Source organism: Podarcis cretensis (genome assembly GCF_951804945.1).
Source record: "Podarcis cretensis genome assembly, chromosome: 15".
NCBI lineage: Eukaryota > Metazoa > Chordata > Lepidosauria > Squamata > Lacertidae > Podarcis > Podarcis cretensis.
The window spans coordinates 18,329,322-18,356,385 of NC_137185.1; the positions used below are offsets into that span (position 1 = coordinate 18,329,322).

General features: G+C 46.3%; 1 protein-coding gene and 1 long non-coding RNA gene across 2 annotated transcripts in view; one reads left to right on the forward strand and one right to left on the reverse strand.

The window, feature by feature from the left end:
• ADAMTS15 (ADAM metallopeptidase with thrombospondin type 1 motif 15) overlaps positions 1–12,949 on the forward strand; it is a 42,098-nt gene extending 29,149 nt beyond the window's left edge. The window contains exons 4-8 of the mRNA XM_079954509.1: positions 2,234–2,517; positions 4,476–4,653; positions 5,981–6,162; positions 7,297–7,472; positions 8,708–12,949. Coding sequence (XP_079810635.1) covers positions 2,234–2,517; positions 4,476–4,653; positions 5,981–6,162; positions 7,297–7,472; positions 8,708–9,488 — 1,601 coding nt within the window. The 3' untranslated portion in view covers positions 9,489–12,949. The remainder of the gene's footprint in view (positions 1–2,233; positions 2,518–4,475; positions 4,654–5,980; positions 6,163–7,296; positions 7,473–8,707) is intronic.
• LOC307203680 overlaps positions 1–27,064 on the reverse strand; it is a 398,536-nt gene that overhangs the window by 348,892 nt on the left and 22,580 nt on the right. The gene's annotated exons all lie outside the window — the stretch shown is intronic.

Below are 27,064 nucleotides of genomic sequence, written 5' to 3' on the forward strand. Positions count from 1 at the left end.
ATGGTGGTGTGGCTCTGCTTTTAATGAGTGTGAGGCATGAGGCCTCAGCAAATGATGGGCCTAGAGAACAAGGGATGTTAGAGAGGCTTCAGTCCAACTGCCTCCAAGGTTGGAGTCATCAAGAACTGACCCAGATGACTTGGCCTGCTCCTCCGGTTTTGTTAAACAATTTATACCGGGAGGGCTGCAAGTCTTAAAAAATGCAAAACCTGGATGTTGCGTGAAACAGCTGTGTTATGCCCTACCCCCCGAACTGTGTTACGACAGCTCTGTTTCACTGGTTTTTGAAGCCTTCCTACATTAATTTAATTTGTGAGATTTTTATATCCCCTTCCAATACAGATGTCCAAAGCAGTATACTATATAATACAGTGGTACCTCAGGTTAAGTACTTAATTCGTTTCGGAGGTCCGTTCTTAACCTGAAACTGTTCTTAACCTGAAGCACCACTTTAGCTAATGGGGCCTCCTGCTGCCGCCGCACGATTTCTGTTCTCATCCTGAAGTAAAGTTCTTAACCTGAGGTACTATTTCTGGGTTAGCGGAGTCTGTAACCTGAAGCGTATGTCACCTGAAGCGTATGTAACCCAAGGTACCACTGTACTGCAAGTCAGAAAACACCAGATCAAATAATAATCTATTTATTTATTTTTTAAAATGTTATAAAAGTAAAATGGACAAGTAAGCAATCAGCAGATGGGGGAAAGCGTATTAGCAGACCCAGTTGGTTGAAAGCGCTGCAGTAAAGGAAGGTCTTACCTCTTCCTGGAAGGAAGGCCTTGCTGGGCTTGTCCTTACAAAACTCAGTCTGGCCTTTGGTGACTGTGCATGTGAGTGGGAATGGGGAGGTGGCTCCCCTGACTCTTTTTCTGCCAGCTCCAATTCATGTTTGTAGGTGTAAGATGGTATAGTCCTTCGAGGTCTGTACCATCTCCATTTTGTAGATGATGATTCAAAACATGAGATTTTGTTGCATCAGAGAGACATATAATCCCAAAACTTCTTCTTGACGATGCGAGGTTTGCCATTTAAAAAAATAAAAACAAATCAGGGACATTTTTTTTTTAGAAACAGACTCATCCCAAGATGGAACTGGCTGTCTCTGGATTGGGCAATCTATTTATTTGAGCTAGAATTGCAATTTAGGGCAGAGTTCCCTTGACTGAGACTGCAAGTTCCATATGGACTGTCACCTTTAAAATGCACTTGATTTATTTCCTTTGTAGCTCATCTTTAATGGAATTCAAGGAGAGGTTCCTAGAGTTCTCAGGCGGTTCCTCATGCAGGAACCTCCACCTTAGTTTCATGTCACTTGAGACCACATCCTGGAATGACACCCACAGAGCAGAGCTGGGGAACCTCCAGATGCAGTTCCCACCACTCCTGGCCACTGGCCAGGCTGGCTGGGGTTGATGGGAGTTGGAGTCCAACAGCATCTGGAGGACCACAGATTAGCCACTCTTGTCATATTTGGATACGAAGCCTTTGACTTACATTCACTGGTCTTGAATGTCTCACTGGCTTCTTTTCATAGAATTGCAGAGTCTGCTTATCAGCCTCCAAGGAAGGAAAGTCCACAACCTTCTGAGGGAGTCCATTCTGCTGCTGAACAGCTCTTACTGTCAGAAAGTTCTTCCTGATGTTTAGCCAGAATCTCCTTTCTTGTAACTTGAATACATTGCTTCAGGTCCTAGCCTCCAGAGCAGGAGAAAACAAGCTTGCTTCATCGGAATATGGCTATGCATTTCTCCTCTCATCCAGGCTAAACATACCCAATTCCCTCAAACGTTCCTCATAAGGCTTGGTTCCCAGACCCTTGACCATCTTGGTCACCCTCCTCTGTACAGCTTCCAGCTTGTCAACATCCTTCTTAAACTGTGGCGCCAGAACAGGACATAGTATTTCAGGTCTTCAGGTATTCTGACCAAGGCGGAATAGAGCCCTTGATCATCATCATTATCATCATTTGTTGAATTTATATACCGCCATATACCCGCAGGTCTCATGATTATGTTGAAAGTGCATCTGATTTTCTGTACAGTCTCTCTGGGAGCCGTTCTGTACGACATCTGTGACACACATCCAATGGAGCTGTGTGCAGGCGTTAGCAGAGTTCGGCAGGAAGCCAAAGTGTTTAGGAATGTGGTAACTTACTTGGGGAAGCAGTCAAAATCTATGAACTCTCTCTTTTGCTGACTCCCTCCCCGTTCCCCTCCTCTCCCTCCCTCTTCCAGGTGACTGCCTCTTGGATGAACCCACCAAGCCCATCCCACTGCCCGAAGACCTCCCTGGTTCCAACTACAACCTCAACCAGCAGTGTGAGCTGGCCTTTGGCATGGGCTCCAAGCCCTGCCCATACATGCAGTACTGCACCAAGCTGTGGTGCACAGGGAAGGCACGGGGACACATCATGTGCCAGACGCGCCATTTCCCTTGGGCGGATGGCACCAGCTGTGGAGAAGGGAGGTTCTGCCTGAAGGGTGTCTGTGTCGAGAGGCATAACATCAGTAAGTACCGGGTGAGTACCTGTTGGCTCCGTACTGAGGATGTGGCTTGGGGAGGGCTGATATCTGTGGAGGTCTAGACCATGGGTAAGCAAACTAAGGCCCGGGGGCCAGATCTGGCCCAATCGCCATCTTAATCCGGCCCACAGATGGTCCAGGAATCAGTGTGTTTTTACATGAGTAGAATGTGTCCTTTTTATTTAAAATGCATCTCTAGGTTATTTACGGGGCATAGGAATTCATTTTTTTCCTTCAAAATATAGTCCGGCCCCCCACAAGGTCTGAGGGACAGTGGACCGGCCCCCTGCTGAAAAAGTTTGCTGACCCCTGGTCTAGACTTATGCGTTACAAAGCTCCAAATCATGTAAACGAAACAGATGTGTGAAACGCATCTTAACCTCTTCCATTGACTAAGCCGAGGGCTTTAGAGAATTTGAATCTTTGACAGCCTTCTGAGATTTCACCGGCCATCACTGACACGCTTCCTCTTTTACAGGCGTAACAGCTAGAAACTTGCTTTAAACAAACAAACAAAAACAAACAAACCCTAAAAGCTGAGCTTCTCAAAGCGCTGAATTCTCCACCCAGTATTAACTGCATGCTTGCACAGAATCAAGGAGTTCACGAGTTCTGCATGAAGGGGTTCCCCAGAGGTAGTGATGCTAGAAACCTATCCCTTTTCTTTCCACGGATTTTTTTATTTTTTTGCCATTATATGTTTGGGATGCTTAGCAGCGAGAGCAGATTGCAATTTGTGCAGTGCTGATCTCTATCCTTGCTCCACATTGCATGTGCCTTATTTTTGTTGGAGGGGCACACAGTTAAGGTTGAAGCAGATTGGTTGATGGATCAATTGGTCACATTTGCATTGGAATAAAAACAGCTTCCGAGCAGAAAGCAGTGTTGCATGCTTGTGCCTTAGCAGGCAGGCATCAGAAGAGGCATTGCTTCTTGTGTGAGGAAGAAGGGATGCTACTGGAGAGGACGCTTGCCATCTACAGACTTTTACAGTGGTACTTGGTTTAAGAACAGCTTGGTTTATGAACAACTTGGATTAAGAACACTGCAAACCTGGAAGTAGGTATTTTGGTTTGTGAACTTTGCCTTGGAAGCAGAACATGTTCTCCTTCCTGTTAAGTGTGTTCCATTTGTAAATTGAGTCCCCCACTGCTATGGGAAAGCATGCCTTGATTTAAGAACGCTTTGGTTTAAGAACGGACTTCCGGAACGGTTTAAGTTCGCAAACCAACATACCACTGTACAATGATTGCACCAGCACCATCATCCAGAGTACCAGAGTACTATTTTAGCCCATCGCAAGGGTTTAAATTAATTACATATTGATTTAATTACATAATGAATTTTCATAATTGCATGCCATCAGGGCTTTTTCACTCAGTTCTGGCACCTGTCAGGTGTTCATGATAAGTTCTGGCACCTCTTTTTCAAGAAAAATAGCACTGCATGTCATGTCATCCACAAGTGTGGCCATATCTGGACCAGGGATGGGGAACTTGTGGCTCTCCAGGTGTTGCTAGACTACAACTCCCATCACCCCCTGGTCATTGGTTGTGCTGGCTGCATCTGTTGGGAGTTGGAGTCTGACATCTGAAGGGGGCCACATGTTACCCATCAATACAATGCAAGACTGAATTGTTGGGCACTGCATGCACAACTGATTTGATTAATTGCTTGCTGGCTTCTCTCTCTTGTCCTTTGCTTGTAGAGCAGGAGATAATATTATTGAAGCTACTGACTTCAGAGAAGGGTGTTTTGCACATGCTCAAAAGATAGCCTTTTCTTGCCTAACATGCCTTGAGCAAACCATGGCATACAAAGTTCATGTTGTTGTTGTTGTTGTTGTTTTTATCAAGGCTAGTGATAAATCCTAAGTAGAAATGTGATGAGTATAATTAAGCTGCGGCGTTGGCTGTGGGTTTCACGTCTGCCTCTCTGCGGTGTGCCTTGGCAGGTGGATGGCAACTGGGGGAAATGGGCACCCTACGGCCAGTGCTCTCGGACCTGTGGCGGAGGAGTCCAGCTGGCAAAGCGGGAATGCAACAACCCGCCCCCTGCCAATGAAGGGAAGTACTGTGAAGGAGTGAGAGTGAAGTACCGCTCCTGCAGTCTGGACCCCTGCTCTGATTCAGGTGAACTTTGCAAAGGGGTGGGCCTGGCTGAGAGCCAGCGAATGGTCTGAGACCATCTGAGGCTGCAGCTTGGGTGGAGCCAGTGATTGGTTTCGGAGCATCTTCTTGCCACCTGCACCAGCTTCTGCTGCCACCACCACCTGATGATTGACAATGCCTGTCACTGGGCAGCAATGTGTGGACTGAACTTTTTGTGACTGTTGCTATATGCATATTTTCAATTTGCAGTTGTTTTAATTACTTATTTAATTTTGTTGTACATTGCCCTGCACTATGTTTGAAGAAGAGTGATTCAGTAATAATAGTAATAATTAATAAATATCTGAGGCTGAAGCACCGATGAATCTAAGCAGATGACGAGACAGGCAAATCCTGGATGAGAGACTTCTGGGGGGAAATAAATCACAAGAACAGGATATAGTAAAAGCAAACATATAGTATATGATTTCTCATATTAAAAATATATGGGAAATGAAACTCAGTGCTATTTTTTCCAAATAAATTTTTATTAGTTTTCCAATATTCCCCTAATAGTAGCTGAATAATAACAATATCAAAACTCAGTACTTTGTTGGTCCCCTGCAGTCATTCCAAACTGTACTTTAAATACCAGACTCTGACCATTGGGCCACGCTGTCCGGGCCTGATGGGAGCTGGAATCCAACTTCACCTGGAGGGCAACAGGTTCTTGTATCCCTGCTCTCCCTATGTAAACTCATTTATACAACATGCTTCTTTTATGAGACTTTGGCCCTCCTTCAAATGTAACCTGCACCATATAATGCATGCAGCAAAATGACCTGCCTTCTTCAAAACAATGATCACTTGGAGGAGACCCTAAATCAAGGGCAGGGAGGTGACGGAGCATCTCCTTTGCGTGCAGAAGGACCCAGGTTCAACCCCTGGAGACTCCAGGCTGGGCTGGAAACACTTCTGCCTGAAAGAGCTGTGTAGGCAATACTAAACCCAATAGACCAACAGTCTGAGTTAATATAAGGCAAGCTTCCTTTGTTCCTTTGGACAACTCCAGCTCCCATCAGCCCAAGCAAGCAATAGCAATAGCCAGAGATGATGGGTATTGTAGTTCAACCACATCTGGAGGGCCACAGGCCTCAAAGAGTTTTCTCAACCACTGTCTGCAATCATGAGCATGTGTGAAATAGACATGGCAGGTGAAATAGCACATCAAACACTGGGGATGGCTCTGACACTCAGTGGAGAGTTGCTACATGATGGCATAACCTGATAACTTGTTTGTATGTGTGAATGAGCCCCAAAGGGTTGTTTCTTTTCTTTTTTTTAACTGCATGAAATTGTTTTCACACAGTCCCTGGGAAGAGCTTTCGGGAAGAGCAGTGCGAGGCTTTCAATGGCTACAACCACAGCACAAACCGGCTCACGGCCACAGTCTCTTGGGTCCCCAAGTATTCCGGAGTGTCTCCTCGCGACAAATGTAAGCTGATCTGCAGAGCGAATGGAACGGGGTACTTCTACGTCTTGGCTCCAAAGGTGAGCTGGGATCCCAAAACGTGGTCTCTTTGGTAAATTGGGAGAGGAAGGCCGATGTGAGGGCAAAGGCTGTTTGCAGAGTTGGCTTGAGCAGGGAGGGAAGGGGAATGATATGCAGTGCAAAATTTAATCAGTGATAATGTGTTTCTGCAAACCTTCAACTACGAACCAATGAGAATTAATAACTGGAAAGAACCATTGCCAGAGAAAGAACATATGAGGTTGTTTTGATTAAATGTTACTTGAAATATAAATAAACTTCCCCCTGTTGAGCTAAATGGAGGTGTTCTGGAATCACCTGAATGATGTGGATTGTAATCTGGATTTGCGTGAATCATACACTCATACACTGTGGTCTAAACCACAGAGCCTAGAGCTTGCTGATCAGAAGGTCGGCAGTTCGAATCCCCACAACGGGGTGAGCTCCCGTTGTTTGGTCCCAGCTCCTGCCCACCTAGCAGTTTGAAAGCATGCCAAAGTGCAAGTAAATAAATAAGTACCACTCCGGCAGGAAGGTAAATGGCGTTTCCGTGCACTGCTCTGGTCCGCCAGAAGCGGCTTAGTCATGCTGGCCACATGACCCGGAAGCTGTACGCCGGCTCCCTCAGTCAATAAAGCAATATGAGCGCCGCAACCCCAGAGTCGGTCACGACTGGACCTAATGGTCAGGGGTCCCTTTACCTTTACCTTACCCACAACCTAGCGATGCTTCACTTGCCCTTAACCCCACACATTTGGTACAGCTGTACTGGAATGCAAACACAACATAAAAGGTGTGTCCCAAACCATTCCATCTTCATGGGTGGAAAATCGGCATTCTGCATTCCAGTACAAGTGTGCATTGGGCTCTGCTATTGTTCAGGACTAGTTCTGGTCATGGTGCCATTCTTTCAAGGGGAGTATAATAGCATACCTGCCTTCCAACCAGATGTCTGTGGGAAACCCACATGTAGGACCATAGTACAAGAGCTTTCTCCCCTCCTGTGATTTCCAGCAACTGGTCTTCAGAAGCATTGGTGCCCCAACCAGGAAGCAGAGCATGGCTAGTACTAGGTAGTAACTAGGTTGGTGGCCTCTACTGCCTCCTGTTTAACTATGTGTTGCACGAATAAGTACGTACTTTTATCTGCCCAGGTGGTGGATGGCACGCCATGTTCTCCAGATTCCACCTCGCTGTGCGTCCAGGGCAAATGTATCAAGGCTGGATGCGATGGGAGACTGGGCTCCAAAAAGAAGTATGACAAATGCGGCGTGTGTGGTGGAGACAACAAGACCTGCAAGAAGGTCTCCGGCTTGTTCACCAAACCCATGTGAGTGAGCTTCTTTTTTAAAAACCTCTGCCTGCTTCCAGAGAGAGGAATGCAGACACAGCTAAGTGGGCCAGCACCCAGTTTGCGTGCAGATAGACTGAGGTCAGATCTCTGTCATGCAGTGTAGAAAACCACCTTATGTCACGTCTCACCATAGGTCCATCTAGCTCAGGGATGTCAACACTGACTGGCAGCAGCTCTCCAAGCCCTACCCAGAGATGCCAGGGATTGAATCTGAGACCTTCTGCATGCAAAGCAGATGCTCTGCTCCTGAGCTGTGGGAAAGTGTTGGGAAAGAGCCCTGCTTGAGATCCTGGGGGGCTTTCTGTAGACATTACAGAGCAACTCCCAACAAATGTCTGATTCAGTCCATAGGAGGCTAGATTTGAATAATGGAGAATACGCATCAACATTTAGAGTTAGGGGTGGTGGGGAGATGCTGTTGGACTCCCACCAGCTGCATCCAGTCAGGGATGGTGGGAGTTGCAGCTACTATTGCTGCCCAGCTCAAGACATCTTCTGTATGTTTATTTTAAGCTTTCTTAGAGAGGGCGCAATTTATGTTGCAAAATGACTATCGACATTTAGTTTAGAAGGGAAGTGCTGGTTTCAAGGCCAGTTCAGCTGATGCCCTCTTATGGGGCTCTTGGAGGGCAGGCAGTGGTCCTCTGATTAGCACTGGAAGGTGAGACTCGATTTAAATTTCCCACAATGCCCTAGAATGACAGTCATACTATACATTTAATGTGCTATGATACTACTTTAAACAGTCATGGCTTCCCTCAAGGAATTCTGGGAGATGTGGTTTGGTAGGCATTGTTATGAAACCCCTATTTCCCTCCCAGAGTTGCAGTTCCCAGAGTTCCCTGCAAAGAGGGATTGACTGTTAAACCATTCTGGGAATGGCAGCTCTGTGATGGGGTCTCCGAACAACTCTCAGCACCATTAACTAAGGACAGTTCTCAGGATACTTTGAGTGGGAAGGAGCCATGACTGTTTAAAGTAGTATCATAGTGCTCTAAATGTGTGGTGTCACCCTCCTGACACCAAAGGCTCACAGTAGGCTTCCCATCAACTGCTTGAGGATGCTGTTGCTAATTCTGGGCCCAACTAGCTCAAAAGCTTCCATCCTGAGATGTTCTGAGACTGAATTCTGCACTCCATGCAAGCCCTATGCTGCGCGAACTTGCTAACTTGTATCACATCTAATCTCTCCCCCCCCCCTTCTCATCCAGGCATGGCTACAACTTTGTGGTGCTCATCCCAGCAGGAGCTTCCAGCATTGACATCCGGCAGCGGGGCTACAAGGGCTTGGTCAGTGATGACAACTACCTGGCTGTGAAAAACGGGCACGGCAAATACCTCCTGAATGGGCATTTCATTGTCTCGGCGGTAGAGAGGGACCTGATGGTCAAGGGGAGTGTGTTGCGCTACAGTGGAACCGGGACAGCTGTGGAGAGCCTCCAAGCCTTTATGCCCATCCAGGAACCGTTGACGGTGGAAGTGTTGTCCGTGGGGAAGATGACCCCGCCTCGGGTCCGCTACTCTTTCTACTTGCCCAAAGAAAGTAGGGAGGACAAGTCCTCATACCGCAAAGATGGGAAGCGCCCGCCGGTCCTCACCAACAGCATCCTCACCCTCTCCAACCGCCTTGATCCTGGCAGACCGGATTACAAACGCCCCTCTTACAAGTGGGCCACCACCAGCTGGGAAGACTGCTCGGTCACCTGTGGCAATGGGCTGCAGAAGCGCATGGTGCAGTGTCGCGATGCCCTTGGCCAGGCGGCCTCTGCGTGTGATGCCACTCAGCGGCCCACTGACATCAGGATATGTGGGGACCCCTGCCCGGTGTGGGAGGCCTCCTCCTGGTCGCCGTGCTCAAAAACATGTGGCCGGGGTTTCAAGCGACGCATGCTGAAGTGCATGGGCAGGGGGGCTGTCCTGCTGCCCCGCGACCGCTGCAACCTCAGGAAGAAGCCCCAGGAGCTGGACTTTTGCACCCTGAGGCCGTGCTGACTGGGCTGGACCCTCGTATTGACCAAGGCCTAATGAGCATAATTCTGGCTCTTGATGATCAAGTGGCTGAAAGTGTAAAAAAAAGAAAAAAATAGCCTCCGGGGGGAGGGAAGGAGGGAAAAGGGAGTTGATTGAGTGGAGTGGGATCTGTTACATAGTGCATTTGGACGAACTAAAGGATTCTGAATGGGCCGAAAGAGAGAGAGAATGAGAGCAAGCAAGGGAGAGTGCCAATGAGAAGGGGCTGAGTAGGAGGGTTTGACGATCTGGGTGCTCAGTGGTGAAGCAGGAATAAACAACTACCTCGAAGCTGCCAAACCACCCAATCTCTGCCTCGCATGGCACAACCTGCAGTCATGAAGTAGAAAGGCAAGATCAGAGATTGAGAGAAATTGCCGTCCAAGATGGACCAGAGACAATGGCGGCCGTTCCTTAGAGTCATGGCCCCAGCCTATTCCGAAATACAAACGGGTCATCTCCTATTAGGGACCCATCACCCTCCCATTGTAAAGGACCATAAGGGATTACCATTGCACCCACAGCAAAATGCAAGGCTTTCCAACCGGTACAGTAAGGTACCTCCAAGGCCGACCAGCCCTGATGCATTGTGGGTCTCTAGAAATTCCCACCCCCTTGTTGCTTTCCGGCTTCTGTGCAGGGCTGACGATGGATGGGTTGCTTTACTTCTGTTCATGTTTACGGGCCAAACGTGTAGGTTTAAATGGTGCTTGACCTCTTTTTCTATTCTTTTTTGTCTTTCTTGGTTGAAGTAAACCATTTGTTTGTTGCCTATTTCCCTTGGAACAACCCCTATAGCAGTTTGAGGGGGCATTTTATCTCTCCAACACATGCACAATGAAGTGAGAAAACCCAGATTCTTCTCTTCTTAGGAGTTATTCATAAGCCACACCTCTTCCAAATTCATTGCTGTATTATGAGTATTTCCAGAGATTGCAGTAAGCCTCTGCAAAATACCTGTGAATCTGAATGCCTCTTTCTCTGAAGTGCTCTGGATATTTGCCAAGCTGACTTTGTACTGTGCATGAAAAATCTTTAAGGGCCAAACTGAGTTTCCTGCAGCCATCCTTGTGTGCTACTTGAACAATTTGCAGGGAAGGGGGAAATCATATGGTCAGGTGGATATTTACAGCTGCTTTGATGCCTGGGGCTAAGTCAACCATTATACTAAGGATATACTGAAGAGGTGGTCCCCATTACTCCACTTCTGATATCTGGAGCTTATTAGTGTGATATTGCACCTTAAGGTTTTCGTCTTTAACTCTCCAGGCAGTAATGCTATGGTTGTTCCCTTATAGTGAGAATCGCATGCTTGTTCCCACCATGAGACGAGAGGCCATAGCTTAGTGGTAGAGCATCTGCTTGGCATGTGGAAGGTCCCAGGTTCAATCCCTGGCAACTCCAAATTGGACTGGGAGAAGCCCTGGTTTGAAATTCTAGGGAATGGCAGTCCCCCCCCCCCCAATAAAAAATTGTTGCTGCTGTTAAACAGCAAATCAGCCAGAGATCTCCCAGTCAACCTGCCTTTTGCCCATCCATGTCTTAGTGCCCCTATGCCCTTCAGTTCAACTCTGCTAGTACCTTTTCATGTGTCTGCAAATGGGTGAATCAACACCACCTTTCTCTCCAAGTTATTTTCATTGGATGTAAGGTGGTCAATAGCTTTCATAGCATTGTAGAGTTGGAAGGTACCCCCAAGGTTCATCTAGTCCAGCCTGCTGCAATGCAGCAACCACAGTGAAAGGATCCCTGACAGATAGCTCCACATCCACTTCTGTTTAAGAACCTTCAATGAAGGAGAATCCACCATGTTCCCAGGTGGCCCATTCCACTGCTGAACAGCTCTTAGCACCAGAGGTTTAGTTGGAATCACCTTTCTTATCATTTGAATCAATTGGTTCAGGTCCTCTTCTCTGGAGCAGCAGAAAATTAGCTGGCTCCCTCTCCCATGTGATAGTCAGCCATCTTCAAATATCTAAATGGCTATCATATCACCTCTCAGTTACCTCCAAGTTAAACATGCCCAACTCCCTTATGGGAGTGTTCCTCATAAGGCTTCGTTTCCAAACCCTTCATCATCTTGATAGAGTCCCTTCCACTTTGTTTGTTTCTCTGCCACATGTAGCAAATAGAGGCACTCTTGATTCCAAAATGGTGCTGATTCTATGGTATTTGGGGATGGGGATTTCTGTTGACTAAAAACAGTGGCATTTCCACTTCTTCCTTAACTGATTGTTTACAAGGTTGTAAAATGGAATTATATATTAAGAGAGGTTGTGAATTCAGGTCGCTGGGCCTGATATTCTGCTTGTCCTCACACGCTTGGTGTGTTCCATTGAAACTAAGAGATCTGCAGCGATAGACAAAGAACTTGAGAATGGGATCAGAACTTCTGGGTTTATTTATTTTCTTCTATAGATGCTGAGAAGAAAAAAATTGTGGAAGTATCAGGTATATATATATTTACAACATGGAGGACATTGGGAAAGTCACTGGGTGGGGCAAAATGGTTTCAGTTGACATTCTTCTCTAAAAGCACCATGTGGCCAAAGTTCTAGAGCTAGGCCCTCAAAATTCTAGACCTGGCTGTCCCTGTGGGCAACCAGTTACACCTGTCAAAACATATTAGTACAGCTCTAGATGACAGAGATGGGGAACCTGTAGTACTCCAGATGTTGATGGACTCTATCAGTCCCAGCCAGCTTAGCCAGTGGCCAAGGATAATCACAGATATGGGGCCAATAACATTGAGAGGCCACATGTACCTTACCTTAGGCTTTAGGTCTTTGTACACCACAGGTGTACATTGCATTTATATCAGTTTTACCAGGCTTGCAAGTAGTTGCTTGCCTGTCTGCCAGTGAAGAGTAAGGAAAAGAACCACAAAGGAGTAGCAGAGATACATGTGGTATGATGGGTTAGTACACCTTGCAAATTTACTTGCAATGGTGTAGTTTGGCGTGGAGGAGTCTCGAATAGAAATCTCACCCTTTTGCAGAACTACAGCTCTCTGGGGGAGACAGAAGGATGTCCTCTTAATTCTGTAATGCAGATATCACATCTGTGACTTGTACAGACTTCAAACTGACTTTCTGACTTCTCTGAAAATGCATTTTAATTTGTGTTGGTTTTTTTTTTAAACTGTTGTCTTCTGCCATGCCCAGTAATCCAGCCTTTGATGGCTTCAGAGGCTTCCCTTTATCAAAACGGTTGGTTTCCATCAACTATGTAGCACTGACATCCTTGCCCATTGCAGTGTGTTTGGGAAGGGAGGGGCTTTTAATTTTTGTTAAAGATATGATTCTTTTGCAAGATATACAGCAAAAGGATGGAAATGCCTATTGTACTGGCTGCTTTGTGTATACCATGTATACTATGTGTTGGTCTCTGCTGTTTGTGTGTGGATAGCAAACCTAAAATAAAACTGTTAAGTATTTAAACAATCTGGCTGTTGCACAGTTTTTTGGGTCCTGGTGCACATATAATCACTGAAGGGCACATTGATTCTTCTATAATCTATATTACGAACTTTCAGATTTCAAAAGGTTTATATTCTATTTATCTATACTGTTTATATTCTGATACCCTACAAGCGGTGTGCATGACACGCACTACAGAAACGGTAAAAATCGGTCAGAACTCTAAAATCAGACCCAGTTATTTATTTATTCATTACATTTCTACCCCACCTTTTCCTCCAAGGGGTTCAAGGTGCAGCACTCCCCCCTTTTTAAATCTCCACAACAACCCTATGAGGTAGGGTAAGGCTGGGAGGCAAGGATTGGCCCCGGGTCAGCCAGTGACCATCATGGCCAAAGGGGTGAGGATTTGAACCTTGGTCTCACCTAGATCCTAGTCCAACACTGTAACTTCAATTAAAATGTTTGGTGGAATAAGATATGTCTTCAGTGGGCACTGGAAGTTCAACAGCTTGAGCTGGCTGGGAGTTGCACTAAATTGGACCCACAAGACTGAACGTGCATGGCTTCCGGTGGATATGGGTTGTGCGTCTGAGCCATGGGGGACCACTAAATAAAAGGTAAAGGACCCCTGGATGGTTAAGTCCAGTCAAAGGCTGAGGGAACCAGAGATTGTCCATAGACAGGCTTTTCTGAGTCATGTGGCTTCTGGCGCAATGGGACACTGTGACGGAAACAAGAGCACACAGAAACACCATTTACCTTCCCCCCGCAGTGGTACCTCTTTATCTACTTACACTGGTATGCTTTCAAACCACTAGGTTGGCAGGAGTTGGGACAGAGCAATGGGAGCTCACCATCAACATGTGGATTAGAACCAATGACCTTCTGATCGTCAAGCCCAAGAGGCTCAGTGGTTTAAACCACAGTGCCATCCTCGTCCCTACTGTGGGACCACTAACAGTGACCAGGAAGGAATATAAGGGATTAGGTGGCCCTTGAGGTATACTGAGCCCAAATTGTTAAGGGTCTTACAAATCAATACAAGAACCTTGAATCTGTCCCAGTAGTGTGGGCAGCCTGCACAGTCTTTGAAGCACTGGAGTTACATGCTGGCATAATTCTGTCCCCATAAACATTAGCCCTGTGGTCTTTACATGCTGGGGTGAGAAACCTTTTTCCATGCAAGAGCAAGATTCCCTCGCTCCCTGCTGCATAACATTCTGGAGGCCACTGGCAACTGGCTGGATCAATGGATGCTGCTCTTAACTTTGCAGACGATTTGCTAGCCATGCAAGATTCAGAGATTTGAATGTTATCTCAGACATGCAACATTTGAAATGTCATTGGAGGCCATCATTCATTCTTCCGCCACCATAAGGCCCCATGGCAGCCCACATCAGATTAAAATACAATATTAAAAGCAGTTGCAAACCAGTTAGTCGCAAGAATAAGGTAGGTCCAAAAAAATCTCTGTCAAGTGGCAAAGGCCAATGTAAACCGATGTGCCTTCAGCAAATAACAGAAACTGCAGAATGAAGGTGCCAGCCCCACCTACCCACCCAGCCATGTTTTTCCCGTCAGATAATCAAGGTGACATCATTATGCTTTGAGGATACATTCTAGCCAGGCAAAAGCATTGCAATGAAAGCGGATTGGTGGCAAGTTTAGTATAAATTGGGACGCAGGTGGCGCTGTGGGTTAAAGCCTCAGCGCCTAGGGCTTGCCGATCGAAAGGTCGGCGGTTCGAATCCCTGCGGCGGGGTGCGCTCCCGCTGCTCGGTCCCAGCGCCTGCCAACCTAGCAGTTCGAAAGCACCTCCGGGTGCAAGTAGATAAATAGGGACCGCTTACCAGCGGGAAGGTAAACGGCGTTTCCGTGTGCGGCTCTGGCTCGCCAGAGCAGCGATGTCACGCTGGCCACGTGACCCGGAAGTGTCTCCGGACAGCGCTGGCCCCTGGCCTCTTAAGTGAGATGGGCGCACAACCCCAGAGTCTGTCAAGACTGGCCCGTACGGGCAGGGGTACCTTTACCTTTACCTTTACCTTTACCTTTAGTATAAATAGGGCTCCATTTTTGCACCTGCTCTCTCTCTCTCTCTCTCTCTCTCTCTCTCTCTCTCTCACACACACACACACACATCACTTTTAATTGTTCCCTGAAACGTTGAGGGGAGGAAAAAGGAAAAGCAGGACATTCTGAGATCAAATCAGAAACTGGGATGGCTTCTGTAATTCTGGGATAGTCTCTGGAAAATCATGACACTTGGAAGGTATGGAAGATGACTCAACGAGCTTCTTGCCACCTTTTCCCCCAGCACATCCTGGATGAAACAGTCTATTCTTGGGAAACAAAATTGGCTCCAGCCTTGTGATAAGGGCTTTATTCCCATCACATTTCTCTTCAGAATGTGTTTGTGATGAGAGGTTTATCTGAAACAGAACAAGGGGAGGGGGAGTCTGTTCTAGGCCACACCATCCTGCTCTCTCTTAGAGAAAAAGTACTCCGCTCCAAAATAAATGAGACTCTCTCTTTTTTTATTGCAAAATTTGGCAAATGTAGAGGGCCTCTCAATTTTGTGGCAGAGACAGAAAGGTCTACTTGCGTAAAGATGGGGGTGGGAAAACCACTATTCTTTTTCAATAGCAACACCCTCTACCAAAATCCTATTTAAACCATTCACGGAAAATGATTGATAATTTTGTCTCCAGGCAAAAAAGGTCTTGCGCCTTGTCAGGGGCTCAGGAGCAGAGGCACAGGGAAGAGAGGAGATGGAGAGCGAAGGGGAAGAATCCGAGGGGAGCGTAGGAGAAGAGGACAGTGGACCGAGGGATTCCATGAGCCTCTCCAGCGAATCGGAAGATTCACAGAAGGGGGCGCCAGTGGCCAGGGGTAGGGGGTTCCCAAGGGGAACGCCCCAGGAGCAAGGGGGCAGCAGGGACTCCCAGAGCAATAGTTGGAAATCAGGACCAGCTTCCCCACCAGAGCAGAGTGGGGGGGGGAAGAGTCCCAAGTATCGGGGCCAGTGCATTCCCCACCAGGGAGAGAAGACGAGGCAGAGCTGACCACGCCTCCATCAGAAAGTCGGACAACGGAGGGGAGGTCAGATCCGGCCAGTATCCCGGAAGAGGGAAGCAGTGACCGAAGTAGTGTAACGGTTAGGAGAAAGGTCACTGGGTTGGCACGAGAGGCAAGTTCAAATGTACAGGAGCGCGGGACAGCAGAGAATGAGGATTGGGAACCGGGTCCTAAAGCCCGCAGGAGGCAGGGGGAGGAGCTAAGCGACTCAGCGTCGGAAGAGTCCAGAAAGGGCAATGCCCCAGTGGGCAGGAGGACCCAGAGGAGGAGAGAGCAGCGGAAAAGGTGGAGCAGGGCTAGGATCTTAAACTGGTGTCAGAGGGGAGGAGAGTCAGACGGGACTTCGCCGGTCTAGGGTTTAAGACGTAGAGTTGCACGCTGTGGTTTTGAAATGGAAACCAAACTTCAATAAAGACTTTTGTACATAACGACAGCCTGGCGTTGGTCCTCTGTGAGCTGGGACCTAGGGGCAGCTCTGACACATATGTTCCATTTTGCTGTGACAAACAAACTTTATTAAGAACATATTGCCTTCTCTTCTAGCAAACCATTAGGCAGAAGGCCGCTGCATGGTGACAGGACATGTGCCTTGCATGTAGAAGGCCCTGGTATTGCCCATTACAAGGCTTGGAAAGTCTGTGGAGGGCCAATGTTAGTCAGATGAGGCAGCTGAGAGTGAAATGTCTCTCAAAAATAGCCTCAATGTATGTACAACTGCATCAGGATTACCTTTTTCTGCAGTGTTTTATCAATGCATACATTGATTGTTTTATTCACTGCATAAGAAAGGCAGTGAATAAAGAAACAGATCTTTTTAAAATTGCTAACATAATTCTAGGTTGCATCAACAGAATAGGGTCCAGGTCAAGGGAAGTAACAGTGCCACTCTGTTTTGCCTTGGTCAGCCCACACTTGGAATATTGTGTCCAGTTCTAGGCACCACAATTTAAGAAGGATATTGACAAGCTGGAACGTATGCAGAGGAGAGAGACCAAGATGATCAAGGGTCTGGAAGCCAAGCCTTATGAGGAATATTTGAGGGAGTTGGGAATATTTAGCCTGAAGAAGAGGAGACTGAGAGGCGATATGATAGTCAGCCATCTTCAAATATGTCAACTGGAAAATGGAGCAAATATCTTTTCTGCTGCTCCAGAGGATAGGACCTGAGCCAATGTGTTCAAGTTGCAAGAAAGGAGATTCTGATGAAACATTAGGAACAACTCTTTGATGGTAAGAACTGTTAAACAGCGGAACGGACTAACTCGGATGGTGGTGGACTTTGCTGGAGGCTTTTAAACAGAGGTTGGATGGCCATCTGTTGGGATTCTTTAGCTGTGGTTCCTGCACTGCAAGGGGTTAGACTAGATGACCCTTGGGATCATTCCAACTCTACAATTCTGTAAAAATCTGAAAGCAAACTGCACCTGTCAGCATAGGTCAGGAAAAACAACAATGGAGACTGCTGATGCATCTGTTCCATTTTGGAAAGAAGACCAGGTAATTCAAAAGGACAGTGAGATGAGAAATTTGGATGAGGAGACTCTCAAAAGCAGCCCTCATTTTTCTGCTGAGCAAAGTTCAGCAAGAAAAATGCAAGCTTGGTTCTAACTATTCCAAAGCTGGATCTAATGAGATGTTTTCCTGTCCCTTCATGGAGAAATCTTACATTCAGATGCAACATCAAGACAGGGACGGAAAGATCTGTGGGCAGGAGATTAGATGTCTGCACCCTGTTGTGTGTGTGGTTGAGCACATGGATTTCTGCATTTGTCAACATTGTTTCTTCCCATGCATTCCTCCACGGGTGTTCCTCTGTGGTGGGAAAAATGTGACACTGGAATTCATCCTCAGGCAGCATAATATATATCAGCAGAGGCCTTGCAGTCAAAGATTTAGCTGTGTTCTTGAGGGTTGTCTCTGAAGGAGCACTAGAGTACATGGCTTTCTACTTGCACAGTGGGGCTGCCTGCCCCTCTCCTCCCCTGTATGTCCCCTTTATCTGTTCTGGGGTTCCCCCAATCCTCTGGAGAAGATATGGGAAGGGTGTGGGGAGTGCGCAGGGGGAGGTCCTGTTGCACGATCAGAAATCCTTGCGCTGATGGGGTGTGATAGTTGGCTACCATCCCTAGTCAGTATGGAACCTGAACATTCCTCAGTTCTTCAGCAGCTGTCCTGGCCATGCACAACTCTCCTCTCTGTATTCCTTCTTTTCCCAGACCCTTCTTTCCAGCTTTCCCCCCTGGAGTTTTTGCTTTTCAAATCCCCACTACTAATTTCTTAAGTCTTTCAGTTTGTTTCTTTTTTTCTGTCCGCCTTCTTGTGCTTGGACTTTGTTTGCCCCATCTTTCCTAGGCTTAGGTAAAGGTAAAGGGACCCCTGACCATTAGGTCCAGTCATGACCAGCTCTGGGGTTGCGGCGCTCATCTCGCTTTATTGGCCAAGGGAGCTGGTGTACAGCTTCCGGGTCATGTGGCCAGCACGACTAAGCCGCTTCTGGCGAACCAGAGCAGTGCACAGAAATGCCGTTTACCTTCCCGCTGGAGCGGTACCTATTTATCTACTTGCACTTTGATGTGCTTTCGAACTGCTAGGTTGGCAGGAGCTGGGACCGAGCAACGGGAGCTCACCCCGTTGTGGGGATTTGAACTGCTGACCTTCTGACCGGCAAGTCCTAGGCTCTGTGGTTTAACCCACAGCGCCACCCGCGTCCAGCCCACAAAGGGACGTATGTAGCTCAGCCAATGACACAAGAGGCACTGCTGCCTTCTTTTCCATGACATCAGAGCAGCTCAGCCAATCTCCGGTGGTTTCTGCACTTCTTCGTGTCACGAGAATATCCATGGGTAGTTTCCCACCTTTTTTCTGCGAGGTTCCAAATAACAATGAGCTGACTTTTTCACAAGCCTATGGGATCATTTGTATTCACTTAAACAATGCAGGTGGAGTCCAGAGAGGAAAGGATAATACTGGATAGGCTGAACAAAATTGGGACATAATGCGAGGAGAAAAAAATTGCAAGAAGATATTAAACAACTAAACATATGGGGGAAACTCCCTCAGAACCACACAGCCAATAGCGCTTGAGTTACTCACAAGGATCATGCCAATCTGAGTGGTTGCTAGGCAACATCTGGTGTGATTGTACTTATGATTGCAAGTGATATGTGTCTTGATTACAGGTTTCATTACTGTAATGCGCTTAACAGCATCTTAAACAGCATCTTAAAAAGCAGAGACATCACCTTGCCAACAAAGGTCTGTATAGTTAAAGCTATGGTTTTCCCAGTAGTGAGGTATGGAAGTGAGAGCTGGTCCATCAAGAAGGCTGATCGCCAAAGAATTGATGCTTTTGAATTATGGTGCTGGAGGAGACTCTTGAGAGTCCCATGGACTGCAAGAAGATCAAACCTCTCCATTCTGAAGGAAATCAGCCCTGAGTGCTCACTGGAAGGACAGATTGTGAAGCTGAGGCTCCAATACTTTGGCCACCTCATGAGAAGAGAAGACTCCCTGGAAAAGCCCCTGATGTTGGGAAAGATGGAGGGCACAAGGAGAAGGGGACGACAGAGGACGAGATGGTTGGACAGTGTTCTCGAAGCTACCAGCATGAGTTTGACCAAACTGCAGGAGGCAGTGGAAGACAGGAGTGCCTGGCGTGCTCTGGTCCAGGGGGTCACGAAGAGTCGGACATGACTAAACGACTAAACAAAAATGCGCTTTGTAAGGGGTGCCCCTGAAGACAGTTTGAATACGGCTTCCTTGCAATGTCATCCTAAATAAGATGCCTTTTGTGTGGTGTTTTACCAACACACAGGGAGGGGAGCGGTGAGCATTTGCAATCTGAGAAAACATTGCACTGAAAGAATCTTGGTGCACTCTTCTGTACAGTCACCAAAGAATGCCTCCTTTTGCAGCATTTCATTGCAGGGAAAAGCAAAGTTGCAAACAAACTGGCAGGAGTGAAATGCTCCACTTTCAAAGTGAATTTGGAATTTGGAATAATTCTCCTAGTTAAACCAGAAGGATGATGTTGGAAGACACTGGGCAAAGCAAGCTGGGGAACAATCCAGAAATGGAAAGGGAGAAATTGTTTTGTGCCAGGCAGAACTCCTTAGAGGAAGGGTGGGCTGCAAGGATAATAAACAATCATGTACAGGAATCCTGAATCTCCACAGAGGTTGTGGGTCAAGGAAAAGGATGGTGCCAATGAGGAAATTTACCAGCAAGAGCAAGGAGAACGGATTGCCTGTGTGTGGCACATGTGACTCAGCTGCCCATGGTTTGGGGAAGCTGGTGTGCTCAGTGTTCCTGTGAAACAATGGGGATTATGAATGGCTCAAGTGAGAGTGGCTATTTTCGGTAGGCATTGTTGTCAATAGATGAAGCAGGTGATGTGGTCCCCAAACTGCCATTTCCTCCGGCTGAGAATTTTCCCTGTTTCACTGATTGCCAACTTGGCTGTGATCATGTATCAGCAGGAGACTGTGTCAGTGCTTCTGCATTGTGCCTTTTGAGCTTTCTTGTACGGTGGCCGGCCCTAACAAGAGGCAATGTGAGGCAGAGGCCTCTAGCAGCAGAATTTGACTGTTGTTACAGGTTGGAGTTTTGTATTTTATTCTATTTGTTGAGGCTCAAACAGTATAAGTATCTGAGAGAGCGATGAGAGAGGTGTAAGAGAAAGTATATTTTCATGGAACATTGTGGGGGGTGGGGCTGTTTGCAGGATGGGAGAGGGCGTAGGATGATGGGGGTCTGAGGTTAGGTATAGAGTTCCCAGGTCAGGAGCATCCCAAGGATTTCAGGGCCCAAACCTGAGACCTAAAAGTGGCCTTTGGTGATGTCACAGGGCTAGTTCCCATTGACGTTATTAATCACGACACAATAAGCATTAACCACAGTCAGGGACCTGCAAGCTGCAGGCATCATCATCCTCACCACCACAACCAATAATTGTAAGGTTAACTCACCTACCTGCAGATTTAAACCCTCCCCCTGCCACCTAGGAGAGGGGCTGGAAATTGGGAGACTTCAGTTGAGCCATGGGGGTGGTCTCACAGCCTTACATATGAGGGATGGGGAAAGGGGCCTTGGGATAAGGAATGAACAGAGGGAATGACAAGTGACAAAGGTGATGGGGTCAGGAGTGGAGCTTCCTTCCACCCCCAGTCTGATCACTTTGTCTTGGAACATGCATAGAGGTTGATCTTCAACTGGCTTCTAGTTTATTGACGTGGGTGACGCTGTGGGTTAAACCACAGAGCCTAGGACTTGCCGATCAGAAGGTTGGCGGTTCAAATCCCCGTGACGGGGTGAGCTCCCGTTGCTCGGTCCCTGCTCCTGCCAACCTAGCAGTTCGAAAGCAGCTCAAAGTATAAGTAGGAAAGCCTTATCTCTCACCCCTCTCTCTCCCAGAGTCAAGCTTGTTGCTGCAGTGGAGAAAATTTTGCAAATGCAATCTGTTTATCATAAAAAGCAGAATCTCTTCTACCGCTCTTCCATTCCAAGGTCAGAGTAACCCCAAAGGTTTGTGGTGCTGTTACCCAGGCCAAGCTCAAGAGGCCATATTTGTCTGGCCAGCTTTCTTATTCTGCTGTTTTATTTCACAATAGTTCAGCAAACTGGAGGCAAAACACAGCAGGGAGAGGCTGCTGTTGCCAGCTATAAACCCTTCTATTTAAACAATTTTTAAAATAAAAGATATGATGTCCCTGTTTAGGGAAGTTTTTAATGTTGAATGCTGGACTGTGTTTTTAATATTCAGTCAGAAGTCGCCCAGAGTGGCTGGGGAAACCCAGCCAGATGGGCAGGGTATAAATAATAATTTATTTATTTATTTATTTATTTACGGCACCATAATTTGATTATTTTGCACATTAGGCCTTCAGGCATCTCAAAAAATGGGAATGGATGCCGTGAGAGTCAAATGGGCTGTCAATAGACTAGGGAGCGATGATCCGTCAATTTCACTTTTCTCTTCCTTTTTTAATAAAAATCTTAAATTCAGTTCTCCACAGTTCTGCAGCAATTTTCCACCGGTTTTAAAATCCCTATGAAAACTCACCAGCATTTTAGAACTGATTTCATCAAAGCAGCACATTTTTAATGCAATGTTGAATAATAAACACATTTTTGCAAGGGTTTTCCCCCCAATATGATGCAGCTTTGTACATTATTTTCACTTATATATGCATTTCTATGTACACGTTCCCCTAATATATTTATTTTAGTGCATACTGGTTGCAGAACTGCACTGCATTTTTAAAAAAATAAAAATTTCAAAGGGCAGCTGTGTTTTAGTTCTCACATTGGTTCAAGAAGTACAAATTTAGTCATTTCTTGTTGACACGCAGGCTTGCAATCAATTAGACATGACACAAAAAGAAAAGGGGACTGAGGAGGGAAGAGGAAAGCAAGCAGAGGAGCAGCTACTCCTTCACTGGTCAATGGATGAAGCCAGGCTGATCTCCCCCTTGCCATGATTTCCACATGGCACAACCAGATGCAGAGAATTTCTGCGCACTTATTCTAAATTTCACACACCAAAAAATAAAACATTGGCCCAAGTAACCCTATGCTACAGAATATATTCAGATCTATCCCCTTGCACAGCCTCATACCTTCCAGTTGTGTTCTCATCCATGACAGGAAACCTTCCTGTAAGGATCAAAGAATTGTCACTGAAAGTTCGCTTAACACGAATTTCAAAGCAAAATGTGAAAATTCAGATTGCAATCGTATATGTACTGGATTTTTTTTTAAAAAAAAATAAAAGTATTAATACTGATTACATTTACCATTTATGAAAGAAAAAGTATTATAGTGACTTGACAAGGTAAAATGCAAGAAACCGAAGCAATTTAAAACCAGAAAAAATGGAAAACAATGCTCATTCAGTAAAACAGAGTATGAATAAGGACAAGTCCCACCCACAACACTAAAAGATGAGCCTCATAGAAGGAGGAAGTTTAAGGAAGTGCACTGTAAGGGAAGCATGTGAGGAACTTCAAGGGCAGTTGAAAGAGTTTCCACTTGCCTGGTGAAATTTCCTGGGTGATTAGAGAAGGATTGTCCACAAAGTCTCAGGTTGTCAATGGTTTTTGCATCAAGTGAATCACTGACACAAATATGGAATAACTGAAGCCAAAAGAGTTCCAAAATCAACCCCATTACTTTCCTCAGGGGGAGTTTTGCATTTCCTCAGTGGGGGAGCATCTGTTTCACACGTAGAAGGCCCCAGGTTCCTGTATCTCCTGGTAGGGCTGTGAGAGACGCCCTTTCTGAAACCCTGGAGATATGCTGCTGGTCAATGTAGTAGACAATAGTGAGTTGGATGTCCCTACATACAAGGCAGCTTAGTTCATGACCTGGAAAAACCTGACGTTGGGCAAGAAAGATGACCTCTTCTTGGCCTGCACAAGGCTTGGCCTTGAAGCAGCCAAGAAAGCTATTAATGGTTGGCAATTGTGGTGGTGTTTGAAGGGGGAATGTCACAACAGGATCCGTCCAATGTAATCCCTGCTGAGCTGTAAGGAGGAGAAAACACTTCAAGTTGAAATGGGGAGCAAACTGGGCCCGATTCATAGGAGTCACCAAGATGCTGAGTGCCCCCAGCTCCCCCTCAACTCTCATTTCCTATTCTCATTTATTACCACCACCCCTTGGCTGGTCACTCTGGAATGTTTAAGTAATTTGACCGTCATCTTTTGGACAATGCTAGATCCTGCAAAGTTTGTTTCAGAGGACCAGTCTTTAACATCTTCTTTCTCACTCTTGGAGACTTTGCTCCATCCTTGTCTTGTAATATGAATATTTATGTGTGTATTTTAAATGATATCGTGTTTAAATGATATGTATTTTTCCTAAGCCTGATGATGTTGTGTTGATGTTTTTTTTGTTTATTGCTGATTTTAAGTATTCAGCATGTTTTAAATACAGTGGACCCTCCTGATATGAATTATATTCATTCCGGGGGTCCGTCCGCAACCTGAAAAGTCTGTAGGCAGAGGCGCTGCTTCTGTGTATGTGCATGGTGCGATTGAGTGCTTCTGCGCACGAGCGCGCTGCAAAACCCAGACGTACACACGTTCATAACCTGAAAGTTACATATACAGAGTGGTACGTACCTAGAGGGTCCACTGTAGTTGTTTTAACTGTTTTTACCAATAATTTTATTGTTTTATTTTTTATGTAAACCTCTTTGAAGTTTTTATTACAATCAAGTGGTCTATGGATAGCTCAGATGATAAAGCATGAGACTCTTAATCTCAGGATTGTGGGTTCGAGTCCCATGTAGGGTGAAAAGATTCCTGCATTGCAGGGGGTTAGACTAGATGATTCTCATGGTACCTTCCAACTCTACAGTCCTATGATCCTGTGATCCTTTTGGTCTACTGCTGGCATCTGCCTGTCTCGGGAGACAATGGAGGAATGTGCCTTTGGGGCTGAAAACAAACTGTTGAAAGGTTACCTTCTACATGCAAAACACGTGCTCTATTACTAAACTACCTGTTTGTTGACCAGATCAACAAGTGACTGTTGACATGATAAGAGATTATTACATGCTTCCGAAGTTTATGTCTCAATCTCTACATATTGGGGGAATCAAAGGACTGGAGAAAAGCAAGCAGCTGTTAAAGATTATAACTCTTTTAGCTAGGTAAATCTCTCTGCTGTTGTGGTCAAGGCTGACTGTGGTAGGTTTTTTGATGGACGCCCCCATTGCCATGTGGTTGCCGGGGGTTTCCATTTAGTGTAATTAACACTGACCTCAGCAGAGAGATGCCGAACCCTCGAGGCTGTTAAATGCATGTAAAGGCGGCGTGAGAGTAATTTAATTTTGGTTCAGCCATTTATTTTTGAAATGTTTGATATTGAGAGGGGGAAGATAAAGAGAGGGAGTGTAAATGAATTCAGCACTCCCAAGAGGTGTCAGACGGAAGGCTACAAAGAGGCCTGGAGCATAAATGAGACCTGGAAACTTTGATGGTAGATGGGCATCTGCACCAGCAAGCAGCCAGCTCTGAATAGCTCAGGGGCATAGCGTGGGTTGCCTGTGCCCAGGGCACAGTAGTCATTCCTTTCACTGGGACCAGCATCTAATCAAGGAAGTCTCTCCTTCCAAAACAGCTCAAACTTGGGAGCAGAGATAAAACAGGGAAACACCAAGCCAGGAGCGCCATGGTGTTGCCTCAGCTTCCTGTCCTTACAGCAAGGTGTTTTGGCAATGCATGTGGCTCCAGCAGTGTTTTCCTGCCTTCTTCCTCCCTCTGTCCATGGGGGGGGGGGCAATGGCCTCAGCCTCCCTCCCTCTCAGCCAGCCCAGGGGAGGGGCACATGTGGGCATCCCTTCGCTGGCCACAAAGAGAAGAAGGAGGTGGTAGCTCCCCAGCCCCAAAGGCCTGGCCCAGATGCAGCTTACTTCCCTGCGGTTCTGGTCTCAGTGAGGGAGCCTGTCATGGGAGCACCTGGTTGCTCCACCTCATAAATTTGCACCAGCCCCCCCCCATGCCACTGAAATAGCCCCCCACGTTGTCAATTGTTTAGAAAAGAAAAAGATAGGAAGAGGAGGACAAAGTCTTGCTTTTGTACCACCGAGTTAACACAATAGCTCTCTGCTCTGCAGTTGGGATGGTCTAATTGCAACATAGACACAAACCTTAAAAAGCCACAGGAAGCCACCTTTTACCGAGTCAGACTATTGGTCTTCCTTGACGAGTACTGTCTGCATGGACTGAACATATGAAGAGCCTTCTGGATCAGGCCAATGGCCCACCTAGTCCAGCATCCTGTTCTCACAGTGGCCAAGCAGATGGCCTGGTTGACCTCTTACTCGCCCCCCCCTAGGTCCCAGAAACAGCAACCTTTCCTTCTGGGGAACTGCTCCATCTCTTTCATCATTTGGGTTGACCTTTTCTGAACCTGTTCTGGATGCTTGCCTGTTGCCTGGCTGATAGGAAAAGAATTGTGAGGGAAACGATTGTAGAAATGCATTAACTACCTGCCTGAAGGAAATAGGGAGGTCATACAATGCTATATGATTCCTGTAAAAGTGCATTGACCTCATATCACCTTGCTATGAAGGCTGGCTTATATACAGCTCCGGACACTTAACAGAGATGGATTTCTCTATGGAGAAGCTTTTCACTGCATGTTTGCAGTGCACACGTGAGGGGCTCTGCTCGCCTGTTGCCGTATGGGAGCACACAACACCTCCCGGAAGTGACCTGCAGGAATCTCGGCACTGGCATCCCATATCCATCTGGCAACTATCTCAGCAAACACAAGTGAATTCAGGGAGCAGATAAGACTCAAAGCCATGGTTTCCCACATGGCCTGTGCAACACACAAAGGAACCGGTGATAAAGAGAATAAAGCAAAAATCCAGGCATGATCAATGAGGCAAACAGAAATCTTTCAGACTCCTGTGACAGATACCAGAAGGGGAAAAGGCCAGAACAACCAGCAAAGCAATGGGAGTTTATGATATGGGATGCATCCAGAAAGCTCAGATCTGGCCACATCTGCACCATAGATGTAAATCACTATTATACCACTTTAGATATTCAAATAGGAAAGGCTAGGGAAGACAGATCTGAAATTTATGGCATGTACTTTACTGAAAGAAAATTACATGATGTGCCAGTGACACTTGACCCCAGTTAAGTTAGCAAAAATATATAGAATATATGTTGGAAATGTAAAGAGACAGAAGGTACCTTTTACCACATGTGGTGGAAATGTAAAGTAGCCAAAACATTCTGGGAAATTATTTATAATGAAATGGGGGGGGGGGATGCTTAAAGTAACTTTTATTAAAAAAACCCAGAAGGTTTTCTGTTAGGAATTATAGGTACAGAAATCCCAAAAGATCAAAGGAAGCTGTTTATTTATGTTACAACAGCCGCCCGGATACTGTTAGCCTATAAACGGAAGGAAGAAGCAGTCTAGACAAAAGAAGAATGGCAAAGTTAATGGACTATGCTGAAATGGCAAAATTAATTGGGAAGCTCAGAAATCAAGATGACAACAAATACTGTACAAAAAAGAATGGGAAATGTTTAT